General features: G+C 37.4%; 1 protein-coding gene across 1 annotated transcript; it reads right to left on the bottom strand.

Moving 5' to 3' along the window:
* Positions 1-287: 287 nt before the first annotated feature.
* Positions 288-12697, bottom strand: LOC149779999 (uncharacterized). Its single transcript, XM_089937389.1, has 7 exons — positions 12385-12697; positions 11413-11548; positions 9848-10141; positions 8362-9023; positions 7327-7410; positions 6792-6914; positions 288-534 (listed from the first exon to the last, which is right to left on the bottom strand). The coding sequence occupies exons 1-7, from the start codon at positions 12695-12697 to the stop codon at positions 341-343; spliced, it is 1806 nt and encodes a 601-aa protein (XP_089793515.1). The 3' UTR covers positions 288-340.
* Positions 12698-12700: the final 3 nt, after the last annotated feature.

Raw genomic sequence — 12700 nt, 5'->3', positions numbered from 1 at the left:
TTTAAAGTCTGAGTTATGCCTCAAATTCCCAAGACCACAAATACATAGTACAGTAAATATTGAGATAATGTGAGAAGTTAAAGGCACTGAAAACCCGTCATTGTCAGCTGACGATTTTGCAAGTAAACACACTATGCTACCCCTTGCCATTTCAACTGGCTAGAACTTTATAAGCAACTTGAAATTCTGTACTGAAAATGTGCATGCTGCCATCATTTACACAGATGTACCTATGGAGAAAATGTCATGATAATCAGAGATCACAGCCTGGGGATCTCGGGGTAATTTTTCATGGAATAACCGTCCTGCTTGATGCCAACAATAACTGCAATCTTTAGGGTCATCTGTTTTTAGAAAGGATCTCTTGATATTGGCCCCACAAGTAAAATTTACAGTGTTTCATGAAATTATTTTGCGTCATGTAAGACAGGGATCCCTTTAACCTCTGCAATCTTGAGTTGGACTGTTCGACCACTTGGGAATTTAATTTACAATACTGTGGATATGCCTTCAACTCGTAACTCGGACCACATGCTGTAAATATAGAGAAAAACAAATCCTTAAATTAAGTAAACTCCAGAATATAAAATATTGAATGGACCCCAAAATTAAGATTACAGTCTCTGTTTTCATAACAAAACAATAGTAAAACTTCAGAAAAAAGATAAACAGAATTTTCCACAAAATCAAGAGTAGTTTGAGTGTGTGTGTGATTTGGGTATTTAACGTAGCTTTAACAATATTTGTCAGAATGCTATGATGTTGATAGTGTATCAATTTATAGTGATGTCTGCCACTGGTGCATCATGCCACAGACATAGCATGATGTCCCACCCAGTCACATTATCCTGACATCAGGCCAACCAGTCCTAACACTAACCTTTTACTGCTGAGTGCTAAGTGAGACAGCTGCTGGTTTTTGATTGATTGTTTGTTTTTTAACGGCGCATCAGCACTTTTAGGCTATTTAGCGCCAAACAAAGTGTTATTTGTATAATCTTTTAAAACTTATAAAAGGTCCTATATCGACCAGCGATATAAAAGAACAAATGGTTGAAATTAAAAACGGTAAGATGGTAACGGTGCAAAATAAAGCTTCCCGATCAACGGGAGATGTAAAAAAGTTGAATAGGTATTAAAATGGGACGGTATATATATTGCATAAAACTGCACAAGGTGATAGCATAAAAGTCAGAGTTTAGAGTAAATATTTACGGCTTTCAAGAACTCGATAATACGAGTGATGTTTATATTATCAAAACGTTCTTTCATGTCATGCACAATGTAAAAACGATCGCGCGTAGGTTGTAGGTCAAAGCACTCTATCATAAAGTGCTTGACAGTGAATGGTTCATTGCAAGAAACGCACTCTGGTGGGTCTTCACCTTTTAGTATGTGGGTGTGGGTGATATAAGTATGACCAATTCGGATTCTTGCAATGACTAACTCCTCCCTACGAATAGTTCTGTAGGAAGGAGTCCATTCTCCTAGAGTTGGCTTGATTGCATGAAGTTTGTTATTTACAGCATCATTCCATGATGCCTGCCACTTCTGACGTAAGAACTTTCTGATACAAGGTTTAAAATCAGTATATGGTATTTTAAAATCAGATGGTTCTTGAGAAAGGGCCATTTTAGCAGCGCGATCTGCTTTTTCGTTACCTTTAATACCAATGTGGCTAGGTAACCAACAGTATATTATATTGTGGGAGACACTCAGCTCGGTATTTTTGACGAGTATGTTTTTCAATAATGGGTTCTCCAGTTTTCTATTGTGTAGTGACTGTAGTACTGATAGTGAGTCGGAGAAGATGATACTGTTTAAAATACGGTTCTTTTCTATATGTTGCAGAGCAAGGTCTATTGCTCTGATTTCGGCTGTAAAAATTGATGCTCCATTTGGTAAGCGAACTTGCGTTGTGTGATTTCCACAAACAAAGGCTGCAGCAGCCTTTTCCTCATCCTTTGATCCATCAGTGTAAATTCTGGTGTAGTTTTTAAATTCGGTGAGGAGTTCATGGTAAGAGTTGTGGAAGATAGAAGGGTTTGTTTCGGACTTTTTGCCATCGTGTAGCGTAAAACGTACTTTTGGTTGTTTAATTAGCCAGGGTGGTGTTTCGGAGATGGATGTTTTCTGAATTTTTGAAAGATCTATATTTGTAGTGTCAAGGCTGGATGATATTCTAATGCCAAAAGAAGGTATGGCGTTTGGTTTATTTTCGTATAAAGTTTTGTATTTGGGTTGAAAAACAGCCGAAAAAGCAGGATTCAGAGGGTTTCATTTTAATTTGAGAGCATACTGTGCGGAAAGCATTTCTCTACGATGCGATAACGGTGGTTCATTCGCCTCAGCTAGAAGGCTTTCACACGGGGATGTTTTAAATGCTCCCAGAGCCAGTCTTATTCCCTGATGATGAATTGGATCAAGCATTTTAAGATACGATTTTCTGGCTGAACCATACACAACGCAACCATAGTCCAGTTTGGAGCGAATAAACGTTCTGTATAAATTTAGGATGACTTTTCTATCAGCACCCCAGTCAGTGTGCGCTACTACTTTAAGTAGGTTAAGTGCTTTTAAGCATTTAGCTTTTAAGTTCTTTAGGTGTGCAATAAAGGTCAGTTTTCTGTCAAAGATTATACCTAAAAATTTGGTTTCCTCAACAACTGGAATAGGTGTTCCATCCAGCGTGAGGTTCGGTTCATCATGATGTTTTCGTAACTGACAGAAATGCATGCATACCGTTTTTGATTTCGAGAATTTGAAACCGTTTGCATTGGCCCAATTTTGAATTTTGTTTATATTTTGCTGCAGTTGTCTTTCAATTGTATGCATGTGCTTTGACCGATAACATATTAAAAAATCATCAACGTATAACGAGCAATCCACACCAGGAGTCAAACACTTGGTGATGCTATTAATTTTGATGTTAATGAGCGTCACAGATAAAATACTGCCCTGGGGCACACCCATCTCTTGCTCGTGCAGATCTGAGAGGGTAGAGCCCACTCGTACTTTGAATTCTCTGTCGGAGAGAAAGTTGGATATGAAAGAGGGCAGACGGCCTTTTAGACCTAGATCGTGCAGGTCATTTAGTATCCCGTACTTCCATGTCGTGTCATAGGCCTTTTCTAAATCAAAGAAAACCGCTACTAAGTGTTCTTTCTTGATAAATGCATCTCGAATAAATGTTTCCAGTCTAATCAGATGATCGTTGGTGCTCCGGCCATATCGAAAGCCACTTTGGAAAGGAGATATTAAATTATTAGTTTCCAAGTACCAGACAAGCCGAGAATTGATCATTCGTTCCATTGTTTTGCACACACAGCTTGTGAGTGCAATTGGTCGATAGCTGTTAGGATCTGCGCTATCTTTACCGGGTTTGGGAACTGGTATTACTGTTGCCTCTTTCCAGATTTTAGGTACATTACCAGTAATCCATAAATTGTTGAAAATTTCTAGAAGGGCTGTTAATGAAGGTTCTGGGAGGTGTTTCAAAAACTGGTAATGTATTTCGTCAGGCCCAGTGGATGTATCGTGGGCCTTATTCAGAGATTCCTTCAGCTCATACATTGTGAACGGTTGATTATAACTTTCTGAGTTATTCGATGTGAATTTCAACCGTGTCTTTTCTTTGTGAGTTTTTAATCTTCTGAATGCTTCTGAGTAATTAGAGGATGAGGAATTTTTTGAGAAGCTATCAGCAAGTATGTTAACAATGTCATGTTTGGAATTGATATTCTTGTTGTTTACTTTGAGATGTCGAAAGGAATTGTATTTCCTATTTCCATTGATTTTGCGGATCGTGTCCCAAACTTTCTTTATAGAGGAACGAGAGTTTAGAGTTGAAACATATTTTTTCCATGATGTTCTTTTACTTTGTTTAATCGTGCGGCGAGCATTGGCCGGAACAATACGGTACTGAGTTAAATTTTCGGGTGTTGGACGATTATTAAAATTTTTCAGTGCTTCTCGGCATTGTCTAATGGCCTCTTTACATTCTTTTGTGAACCATGGTTTTGAGAGTTTTTTACCGTTTGGTGAGGACTTGGGAATGGATTCTTCTGCATTGTCGATTAAAACAGAAGTAAAATATTGAAAAGGGTTATTGTCGTTTAAGACAGTATCCCTATTAAGTCTAGTTGTACAAAGTGTTTCAAATTTGGCCCAGTCGGCCTTCTTTAAATTCCAATGTGGAACTACTTCGTCAATTGTAACGTTGGTATTGTTAAGAGAGATTGGAAAGTGATCACTGCTGTGAAGGTCATCAGCGACCTTCCATTCATAGTCCAAAAGCAGCGATGGGGTACAAATTGTCAAATCAATACACGTGTATGTACCAGTTCCTGGGTGTAAATATGTCGGTGATTTGGTATTATATAGACACAAATCGTGTCTGGAAATGAAGTCTTCTATTTTGTGACCTCTGTCACTTATGTGATTTGAACCCCATAAAATGTTATGGGCATTAAAATCACCGAGTAGAATAAAGGGTGCGGGGAGTTGTTGAACAAGGTCGTCTAATTCATTTGTTACTAAATTGGTGTTTGGTGGTAGGTAGATAGAACAAAAGGTAATCACCCGATGCAGAGTGACGCTCACAGCAGTGGCTTGTAAATTTGTGTTTAGAGCGATAACGCTATGAGGGGCTCTGTTGTTCACAATAACAGAGACTCCTCCTGAGGCTCTGTCAACATTATGAGAGTAGCTGTTAAAAAGGGAGTAGTTTTTAAGTGTGATGTTATCTGTATCTTTCAAAAATGTTTCCTGAAGACATAGTACTGCAGGATCACGTTCGTTTAAGAGCAAAAGAATATCATTGTAGTTGGCTTTAAGTCCTCTACAGTTCCATTGTATGATGGTGTTCTTCATTACAAGTTTATATTGAAGATTCTGGAGCTAGGTTAGACCTTTCGCGGAGGCAATGTCTTTGGTTATTTATCTGGAGGAAGTACGGGGGTGAATGTTTTGTTGTTAGGTCTGGAGCCACCTTGAGGACATGGAGCAGATTCTTCTGCATCCATATCCTCAAAGTCTCCAAACCTATTGTGCAGTTTTATTGGGTCATCAGACCCTTTTTGCTGCCTATTTGCTGTCGACTTTTTCTTACTGTTTGGTGATTTTGATGGTGGAGGATTGTTGAACGTTGTTTGCGTCGATGTTGAGTTTTTTGGGGGTTTGTAATGCGATATGTTCGATACGGAAGGAGATTCAGGTGGGTCTGTTTGGGTTTGGGCGTCTTTCGTTGCTTTTTGATTGCTCTTTACTATGGTTGAGAAGGATGGGCCGGGGAGTGATGTTCTAGTTTGTACAAGCTTCCTGGCCTCTGGATACGGGATGTTGGATGTGTATTTGATCCTTTGGATTTCCTTCTCCTGTTTCCATATATCGCAATCTTTTGAATTTGCATGGTGTTCCTTGCCGCAGTTGACGCAATGCGGAGTGGCTTTGCACTCGGATTCCCGATGAGAAGGGTCTCCACATCGTCCACATACTTGGTTTCTGGAACAGCGATCTTCATGATGACCGTATTTTTGACATTTGTAACATCGGAGGGGATTTGGTATGTATACCTCAACCCTAACTTGTAAGAACCCAACTTTGACAACTTTAGGTACCGTTGGTCTGTTGAAGGTGAGTATAATGGTGTTGGTGTCTTGCAGATCGTTGTTTCGTTTGATACGAATCCTACGAACTGCAGTGACACCTTCACTTTTCATCCCCTCTACGATGTCTTTGTCGCTGACTCCAGCCAAGTCACGGCAACGAATGACGCCTTTTGATGTATTTAGAGATGTGTGTGCGAAACAAGTCACTGGGATGTCATGAAATACCTTAATTTTTTTAATGTTCTCAGTGTGTGCTTTACGTTCGCACTCCACAAGCAGACCACCTGATTTAATCTTTTGAACGCTTTTTGGTTTGCCGACTAATCCAAGTATAGTCTTTTCGATTATAAATGGCGACAGTGCGGCTAGGGGTTTGGTTTCATCTTTTGATTTGATGACCATGAAGCGAAGAAACGATTCCACACTACATGGTTCATCATCTGAGTCAGTTCCCGTTTTGGTACGCTTATTTTGATTTTTTTGATTTTCCATTTTGGCTTGAATAAAAATTCAGCAGCCGTGCTCCCCACCCACCAAGAAGCCCAACAAGGGGACACTTTTCAAGTGTCAGGGATACACAGATGCCATACTCAGTTGATAAAATTGCCTTTGATTGACCCTGAAGTTGCCAATTTCTAAGGTCGGTAAAATTACCCCCCGATTGACCCGTTAAGCCACCGCCTTCTAGGAAGTCTTCTAAGACTTGGAAAAGGGAAAGATAAAGGAAGAGAATTTAGGGGCAACGGTGGTATCAAGAGAGATACAAGGAGACAGATAAAGAAGGTGAGAGAGCAAATCAAGAACTCCTAGGGCTCGGCGTGACCAGCCGATTTGTCGGAACCGGGCCCATCCCGACCACCCGTCTAAGAGAAATAGAGGCCAAAGTAGTGTGTTGCAGGGAAAGCCTCTGCTCAACTACCAGGATCCTTTCCTCCTCCGACACGGGACGCAACCCACGGCAAACAGGTTGCCTCTACTTAGTCGCCTTTTACGACACGTAGCGAGGCACGTCGGGCCAATTCTACAACCCCGGACCCGCAGGGGATGACAGCTGCTGATACCAAGTCTTTGGTATGAAGTGTAGTTTGCAATGTACAGATAAAAATAACGCTATAACAGGATGGATAGCACAGAATGTTGTATAGGAATTCAATAAACAAAACTTCATTTAAATACATGTACCTGTATGATTTCTAAAATGCAAACTGTCCACTCGGAATGATGTGTCCTTGAAAAATACTGGATCCCTATTAAGGCTGTAAACATGGAGAGAGCAGGCATTATCGTAAACTACCAGTTTTGGAGCTGAAACAAAAATCACACTCATATACTATTTCTGAATGATGCCATCAAAATTATCATTGCTAATTTGTATATAAAGTATATGAATCTCAAGCATTTCTTTCTTAACTGCTTAACTATGAATGGTAGAAAAAAGGCCGAATATTATAACCTTTGACAATTATCCATATTACATGGTATAAAAATTCAAGGAACTTATCCACAACACCATCTATATTCCCAAACGGCAAAATTTGTTTCATTCTATAATTAATATTGTCAACAAAGAAAAGATTATTGAATGGTTGTTGCTAAAGGTATTATTAAGATATAGCCATCAGCTGAATAATGATTGAAAATATACATTTATATCTTGTCACATGTTCAAAAAAGAAACAAAAGATCTAAGTTTATAACAGCCAATCACACAACTAACCTTTCCTAAATCTGGTCCTCAGGAGGGTGAATGGAACATCTGGTGATTCATGCACTTTCATTACCTGGAACCCGTAGCAAATTCCTATAAATTAAAATAAGACACTTAAATATTTTCTTGACAAAATCATGGGGTAACAGTACATAAACAAACTAAAACATGTACATGCAAGTGATTTAGTTCAAAAATATTTATTAATACAATAACAATTCTGAAGAAATGTCGGCTAAAAACAATTAATGATTAACTGAAAGTGATAAACTTCGTAGCCTTTTGAGCAAATAAGAACTCATTAAACTGGAGTTTGGTGATACCAGTGTGCAGTTAATTTAATGCCATTAACACATTAACCCCTGGAGCTTTTTGTCATTTTTGCCTGAAAATCGAGTAGGAAACACATTTTGAAAGCTATTCTGAATAGACTCGAAAACACCAAATCCCCGGCCATCTTTCAATAACATACTACCTAGTTGTGTTAAAAACATCGTTATTTGTTGGCTATTTGACTCGCACATGAGCAGAGGAGTAAAAGTTCGAATTTCTTTTTATTTTTATTTTTTTGCTAAACGGAGCCATTATTTTTGTATGGAGACCACTCTTTATTCCAAATGCCCATCTTATCCTACCTTTTACAAAACTCATCTGTCTGTTTGCAGTTCATACTGGTTTGCCTTAGATCTGATACCAAAAAGTCTAAAATCCAGACACAAAATCGGATTCCGACCACAGGCAAATTTTGGGTTTAAAAAATTTGGGTCTAAAAAATGAGGTTTTTCTATCTGTATTTTGAAGTGCAACTAGATATTCCAGATTATTTAGTTTCATTGTAGAGCTACATCTGTCTACGTTTCTATGATACCACCCACTTTAGTGTATCTTGCATGAACATGACGCTACAGAGCTCGGCAGTAGGTTACTACCTCCTGCCCCGTAAAGTTGTCGCTAGGGGTTAATGTGTTAAGACAATCTTCGGGTAAAATATACTCTGTTACATGATTCAATTTGTTTTTCTGACAATATCTTACTTATGCTTACCATGTGGGCAAAACAGTGTAAACACTCCTGGCAGCAGATGCGGATGTCCCTTGGCAAATTTGGAGCAAATGTCCTTCAGTCTAGACCCTTTCTTATCTGCAACAAATGTTCCTCTCTTTCTAATCTGTGGAAGCTGAGGAAAAAATGCCAGATCATCGATATCTTCTTCATTTAGTAATTCTGATGGGCATGTTTTTTTAACGAATGGATCAAAAACTTTTTGTTTAAGATAGGGAAGGATGTTTTGTAGAGTGTCAAATGGAAAGTTCTCCTTCAAATTTGAAAGAAGGTTGAAAAATACTGGTATTTCTTTCTGAATTCTGGAAAGAGTGGTGTCATCTTCAAAGATAGAAACATGTTTTGCCAAAGAACAATTCAGAAAAGCAAATAAATCTTCTGATGGAGCTAAAAAACTACACAAAGGGTTTGAGGAAGCCAAAGCTTTGATCAGCTCCCTCCAATATCCTTTAGCTACAATTCTGTCTCCTCTGTTGATGCAGTCTTCTAGTATAACTGTTAAGAAAGACAACAATTCACAACTTTGATTTTCTTCTTGAACAGTTTGAAGGAGTTTCCCTTTCTGCTCTAAACTTATTCCCCTTGATGTAAAGTCAAGCAGGAAAGATCTCACTATCCTTGAAAAAAGTGTCCGCTCCTTGGCTCTGTTAAAAAAGAAACGGTAATATATTGGCGCCATTTCTGTGACAAAATGAAAGTGAGGGCACAGAACATGATACAAAAAAGGAATGAACATTTGTCACTCAGGAATTAGAATCACCAATGGTAGCATCAGATTTAAAATATATTTTAGTAAAACAAAACTTACTTTGCTATTAGAGTTGAAATACTTAATGATTCTCAACCCCATAATGTCTTATTGACTTATATACTGACACATGCACAATTAGAATCAAGCTTTATTTGTCTTGTATAGTGATAACTGTGAACTTGCAGTGCAAAGCAATATTGCTATTGAAACAATAGTGTCCATGAAACCATACAAATCTGCATATATAAATAATTATAAGAAATAATACTCATTTGTTTGGCTAAAGTGGAGAAAGTGACCAACTAAAAATCACATGTAGGATATTTGTTACATTATTTATTATAATCTTGGTATGTTCTAATATATAGATGACACTATCAATCAGTACTGGGTTGCAACAAACCATGCCAATAATTTACTCCTACAATTGCCACAAATAACGTGTTAATTATTTTCAAACGATTATTTGTGGAGACACTGTTAAGCAATGATAAGTGAATGAGTGCTCAAATGCTGTAATCTTTGACATCAACTAACACTGACCTATTATATTTCCTAATGACCTCAAATGGCATTTTGCCAGGTCTAATATAACACACTTTACCAATAACAATGCAAGATATTTTTCAAAGATAGGGTAAAAGCCAATATGTCCCTTCCAAATTTCTGGCAGATGGATAAACATCAATAAATGTTAACAGACTCTCATATTATTACCTGTGTGCATCTCTAGCATCATATGGTTTGTCCACAGTGTTAACTGAAGACAGTATATTTTGCCAAGACATAAGTTCCTTCCGGAATGACACTGACGTTGCATCCATTACTGCAGTGTCTGGATCTTGGCCACAGTGTGGGCATACAAAGGCACTGGAATATTCTATTTCAAGCAGATCCAAAAAGCTGTACCATGCTGATTTAAATTCACCATAACTGAGTTTTCCCTGAATGTCATGTCCAGCATCTGTGTGCATCTTACACAGGACTGTGTATTCTGTGAAAATTGTTGACCTGTGCAAAATAAAATTATAAACAAATATTCCAGTATTCAATTAAAAAGGAATAATGAAAATAGTTTTTGATATCATTAATTATAAGGATAGAGCAAAGGACAAGATATTAGCACATAGTTTTACTTTCATCCAGTTTGCAATTACTCAATTGTGATATTAAAAATAATCCATGTGGATCTTTGCTAGCCAAAGTTCCAGGTGTATTTGAGTGAAAGGCATTTGTGCAAACATGGACCAGCACTGGAAAATTGCTTATTTATCAGCCATGCAAGTTGTGTTCTCCCCTTGTCTTGGTCATGTAGGAACAGTGTTAAAATTTTAACAGCTTAATTTTGATTGGATACAGTGGCTTGCTGCCATATCCAATGAAATTTACAGACCCGCAGCACAGAAATATTTGCACGATATGCCGAGTTGTAGATGGGCTGTCATATAGGAACCTTGGCAAGCTCAAATGAATCCAAGTGTTACAACTATAATATTGTACAAATTTAAATGTATTTGTGTGTGTGTGTGTGTGTGATTTGGATTTTTAATGTTGCTTTAACAATTTTTCAGTCATATCGCTACAATGTCTGCAGTGTGGCAGTTTATAGTGCTGTCTAGCACTGGGCATCATGCTGCAGACATGTAGCATTAGGTCCCACGCAGTTACATCATCCTGACCAGTCATAATACTAACCTCCTAATGCTGAGCCAAGCGAGGCAGCTGTTAGTACCATTTTTGTATGTCTTTGGTATGACTCGGACAGGGATCAATAATACGACCTACAGCATCCGAGGTAGCCACTCTAACGACTAGGCCATCGAAGCAGTACTGCATTGTTGTAATAATTGCAAATATTACTACAGAATATTGAGATAATCGCAAGTAAAAAGCCAAATCCCCACCCCCAAGAATAATATTTAAACTGGATGCTTCAAAAAAAAAATTTCTTCTTCATCTGCTTCAAAAATGAACATGGAATCAATACAATTTTTGGCCAAAAGCATGATCTGTATATATAATTATATGTATATGCAAACAATTGAAGATTATATCAAACATGACCAAGAAAACAGGTAGTTAATAACAATGATAATATCTTAAGCATACACATGCTGTTCAATAAAGGAAATGATTAAGAGGGCTTTCATAAACTTTAATACAGTAACATGAGCTATTTAACAAAGCTGCTGTGGCTGAAAAAGAAGAACCTAATTACAAGGGATAAAACCCCTAATAAAGCAAATATTTTAATTAATACTCAGAGAATACGATATGCTTACTTTCCAGTTAAGAAGTAATACATGAATCTTCTAAGGACTTCATGACATATGATGTATCTACCCATATTTAGCACACACTGCTCCAGGCCATCCAAATGGAACGTTTTCTCACATTCCATGCATGTTTTGGAGAAGACTGAAAATTAAATATCACATAACTCTGTTACATTTCAATAAATACATGAGTCATTAGAAACATGTAAAATGTTCATGTATTATTTACAGTGGTACTGGATAATATAACAGGCTTAAGGATTATATCAGTAGGTAATGATAACATATTCTCAATGTTTACTCTTAATGAAGTGTACCTGTTATCTTTCCATATATCTGTACTTAACATTTCATATTATGTTACAAACTTTCTCTGAAAATTTGAACTGTTGCACATGACACACTATTCATTTTCTCATGAAAAAGTCGTAATAATTTAATTTGTGTGTATAAGAAAGCATTTTTCATCAAAACAGATAAAAACCATTCTTCCAGTTCTGAGTAACAAGCTAATTATTCAGTTTTATAGTATGATGTAATGAAAGCAGTTAATTTAAGCAACAGGATTACATTTATGATTGGGTTAATTTAGGCACTGTCAAGAAGGAAAAAAATGGGGGCTAATCAAAAGGAATGAGCAAAACAAAGGGTGAGGTGGTGAATTGGGTAATAGTTTTGTCCTCTCAGTGTGCCATAAAAATTGAATTCAATAAGAAAGTGGAACAAAAGTAACTGATTCTGTTTATTGCAATGGTGCAAAAATAGAAAAAACGATTGTCTCTCTTTAGCTCATCTTTTAAAACATTTGGGACATTTCTTCATATGTAGCCTTAAAATACCATAACCAGACTGCATTTGCACCTACAATCAATCACTCATATGCCCAGAAGAACCTTTTGAGATAGCACAAAATGTTTGAGCTTAACTGTCCCATGAAAGTAAAATTAAATTTCCAGTTAAAATTTCAAGTTTACTTACTTTTAGCACTTAATATCTGCTGGACACCAAATATGTTGGCCTGTATGTAGCTGCTGGTTTCCTGCAGTCTACCAGAGCAAACATCACACAGCTGGTTATCAGAAACCAAGATGACATATTCACCATCGTATATGAATCTCTCTGTGAATGGTTTCTTATACTCTGCTTGCATTAGGATGGAGGAATGAAATGGTATTTTCCTCTTTGACAAATATTTGGGCTCATATGATGATGGACGTGTGCTCCCACTTGTCTGACAGAGTTCTTCATGATGGGAAGAAAATTTCTGAAGGCGTATGCACTTGACCTTCATGGT

Source organism: Sinohyriopsis cumingii, chromosome 16 (genome assembly GCF_028554795.1).
Source record: "Sinohyriopsis cumingii isolate HCF-2022 chromosome 16, ASM2855479v2, whole genome shotgun sequence".
NCBI lineage: Eukaryota > Metazoa > Mollusca > Bivalvia > Unionida > Unionidae > Sinohyriopsis > Sinohyriopsis cumingii.
Note: the sequence above shows the minus strand (reverse complement) of the source record. Positions and strands in the feature narration are given on the sequence as shown.

Excerpts from the sequence above, each read along its gene's own strand:
- LOC149779999 (XM_089937389.1), bottom strand. The coding sequence starts at position 12,697 with ATGAAGGTCAAGTGCATACGCCTTCAGAAATTTTCTTCCCATCATGAA. Across the intron at positions 6,915-7,326 it reads GAGGACCAGATTTAGGAAAG|CTCCAAAACTGGTAGTTTAC; the intron begins GTTAGTTGTGTG and ends TTTTTGTTTCAG. Across the intron at positions 535-6,791 it reads GCATTTTAGAAATCATACAG|CATGTGGTCCGAGTTACGAG; the intron begins GTACATGTATTT and ends CTATATTTACAG.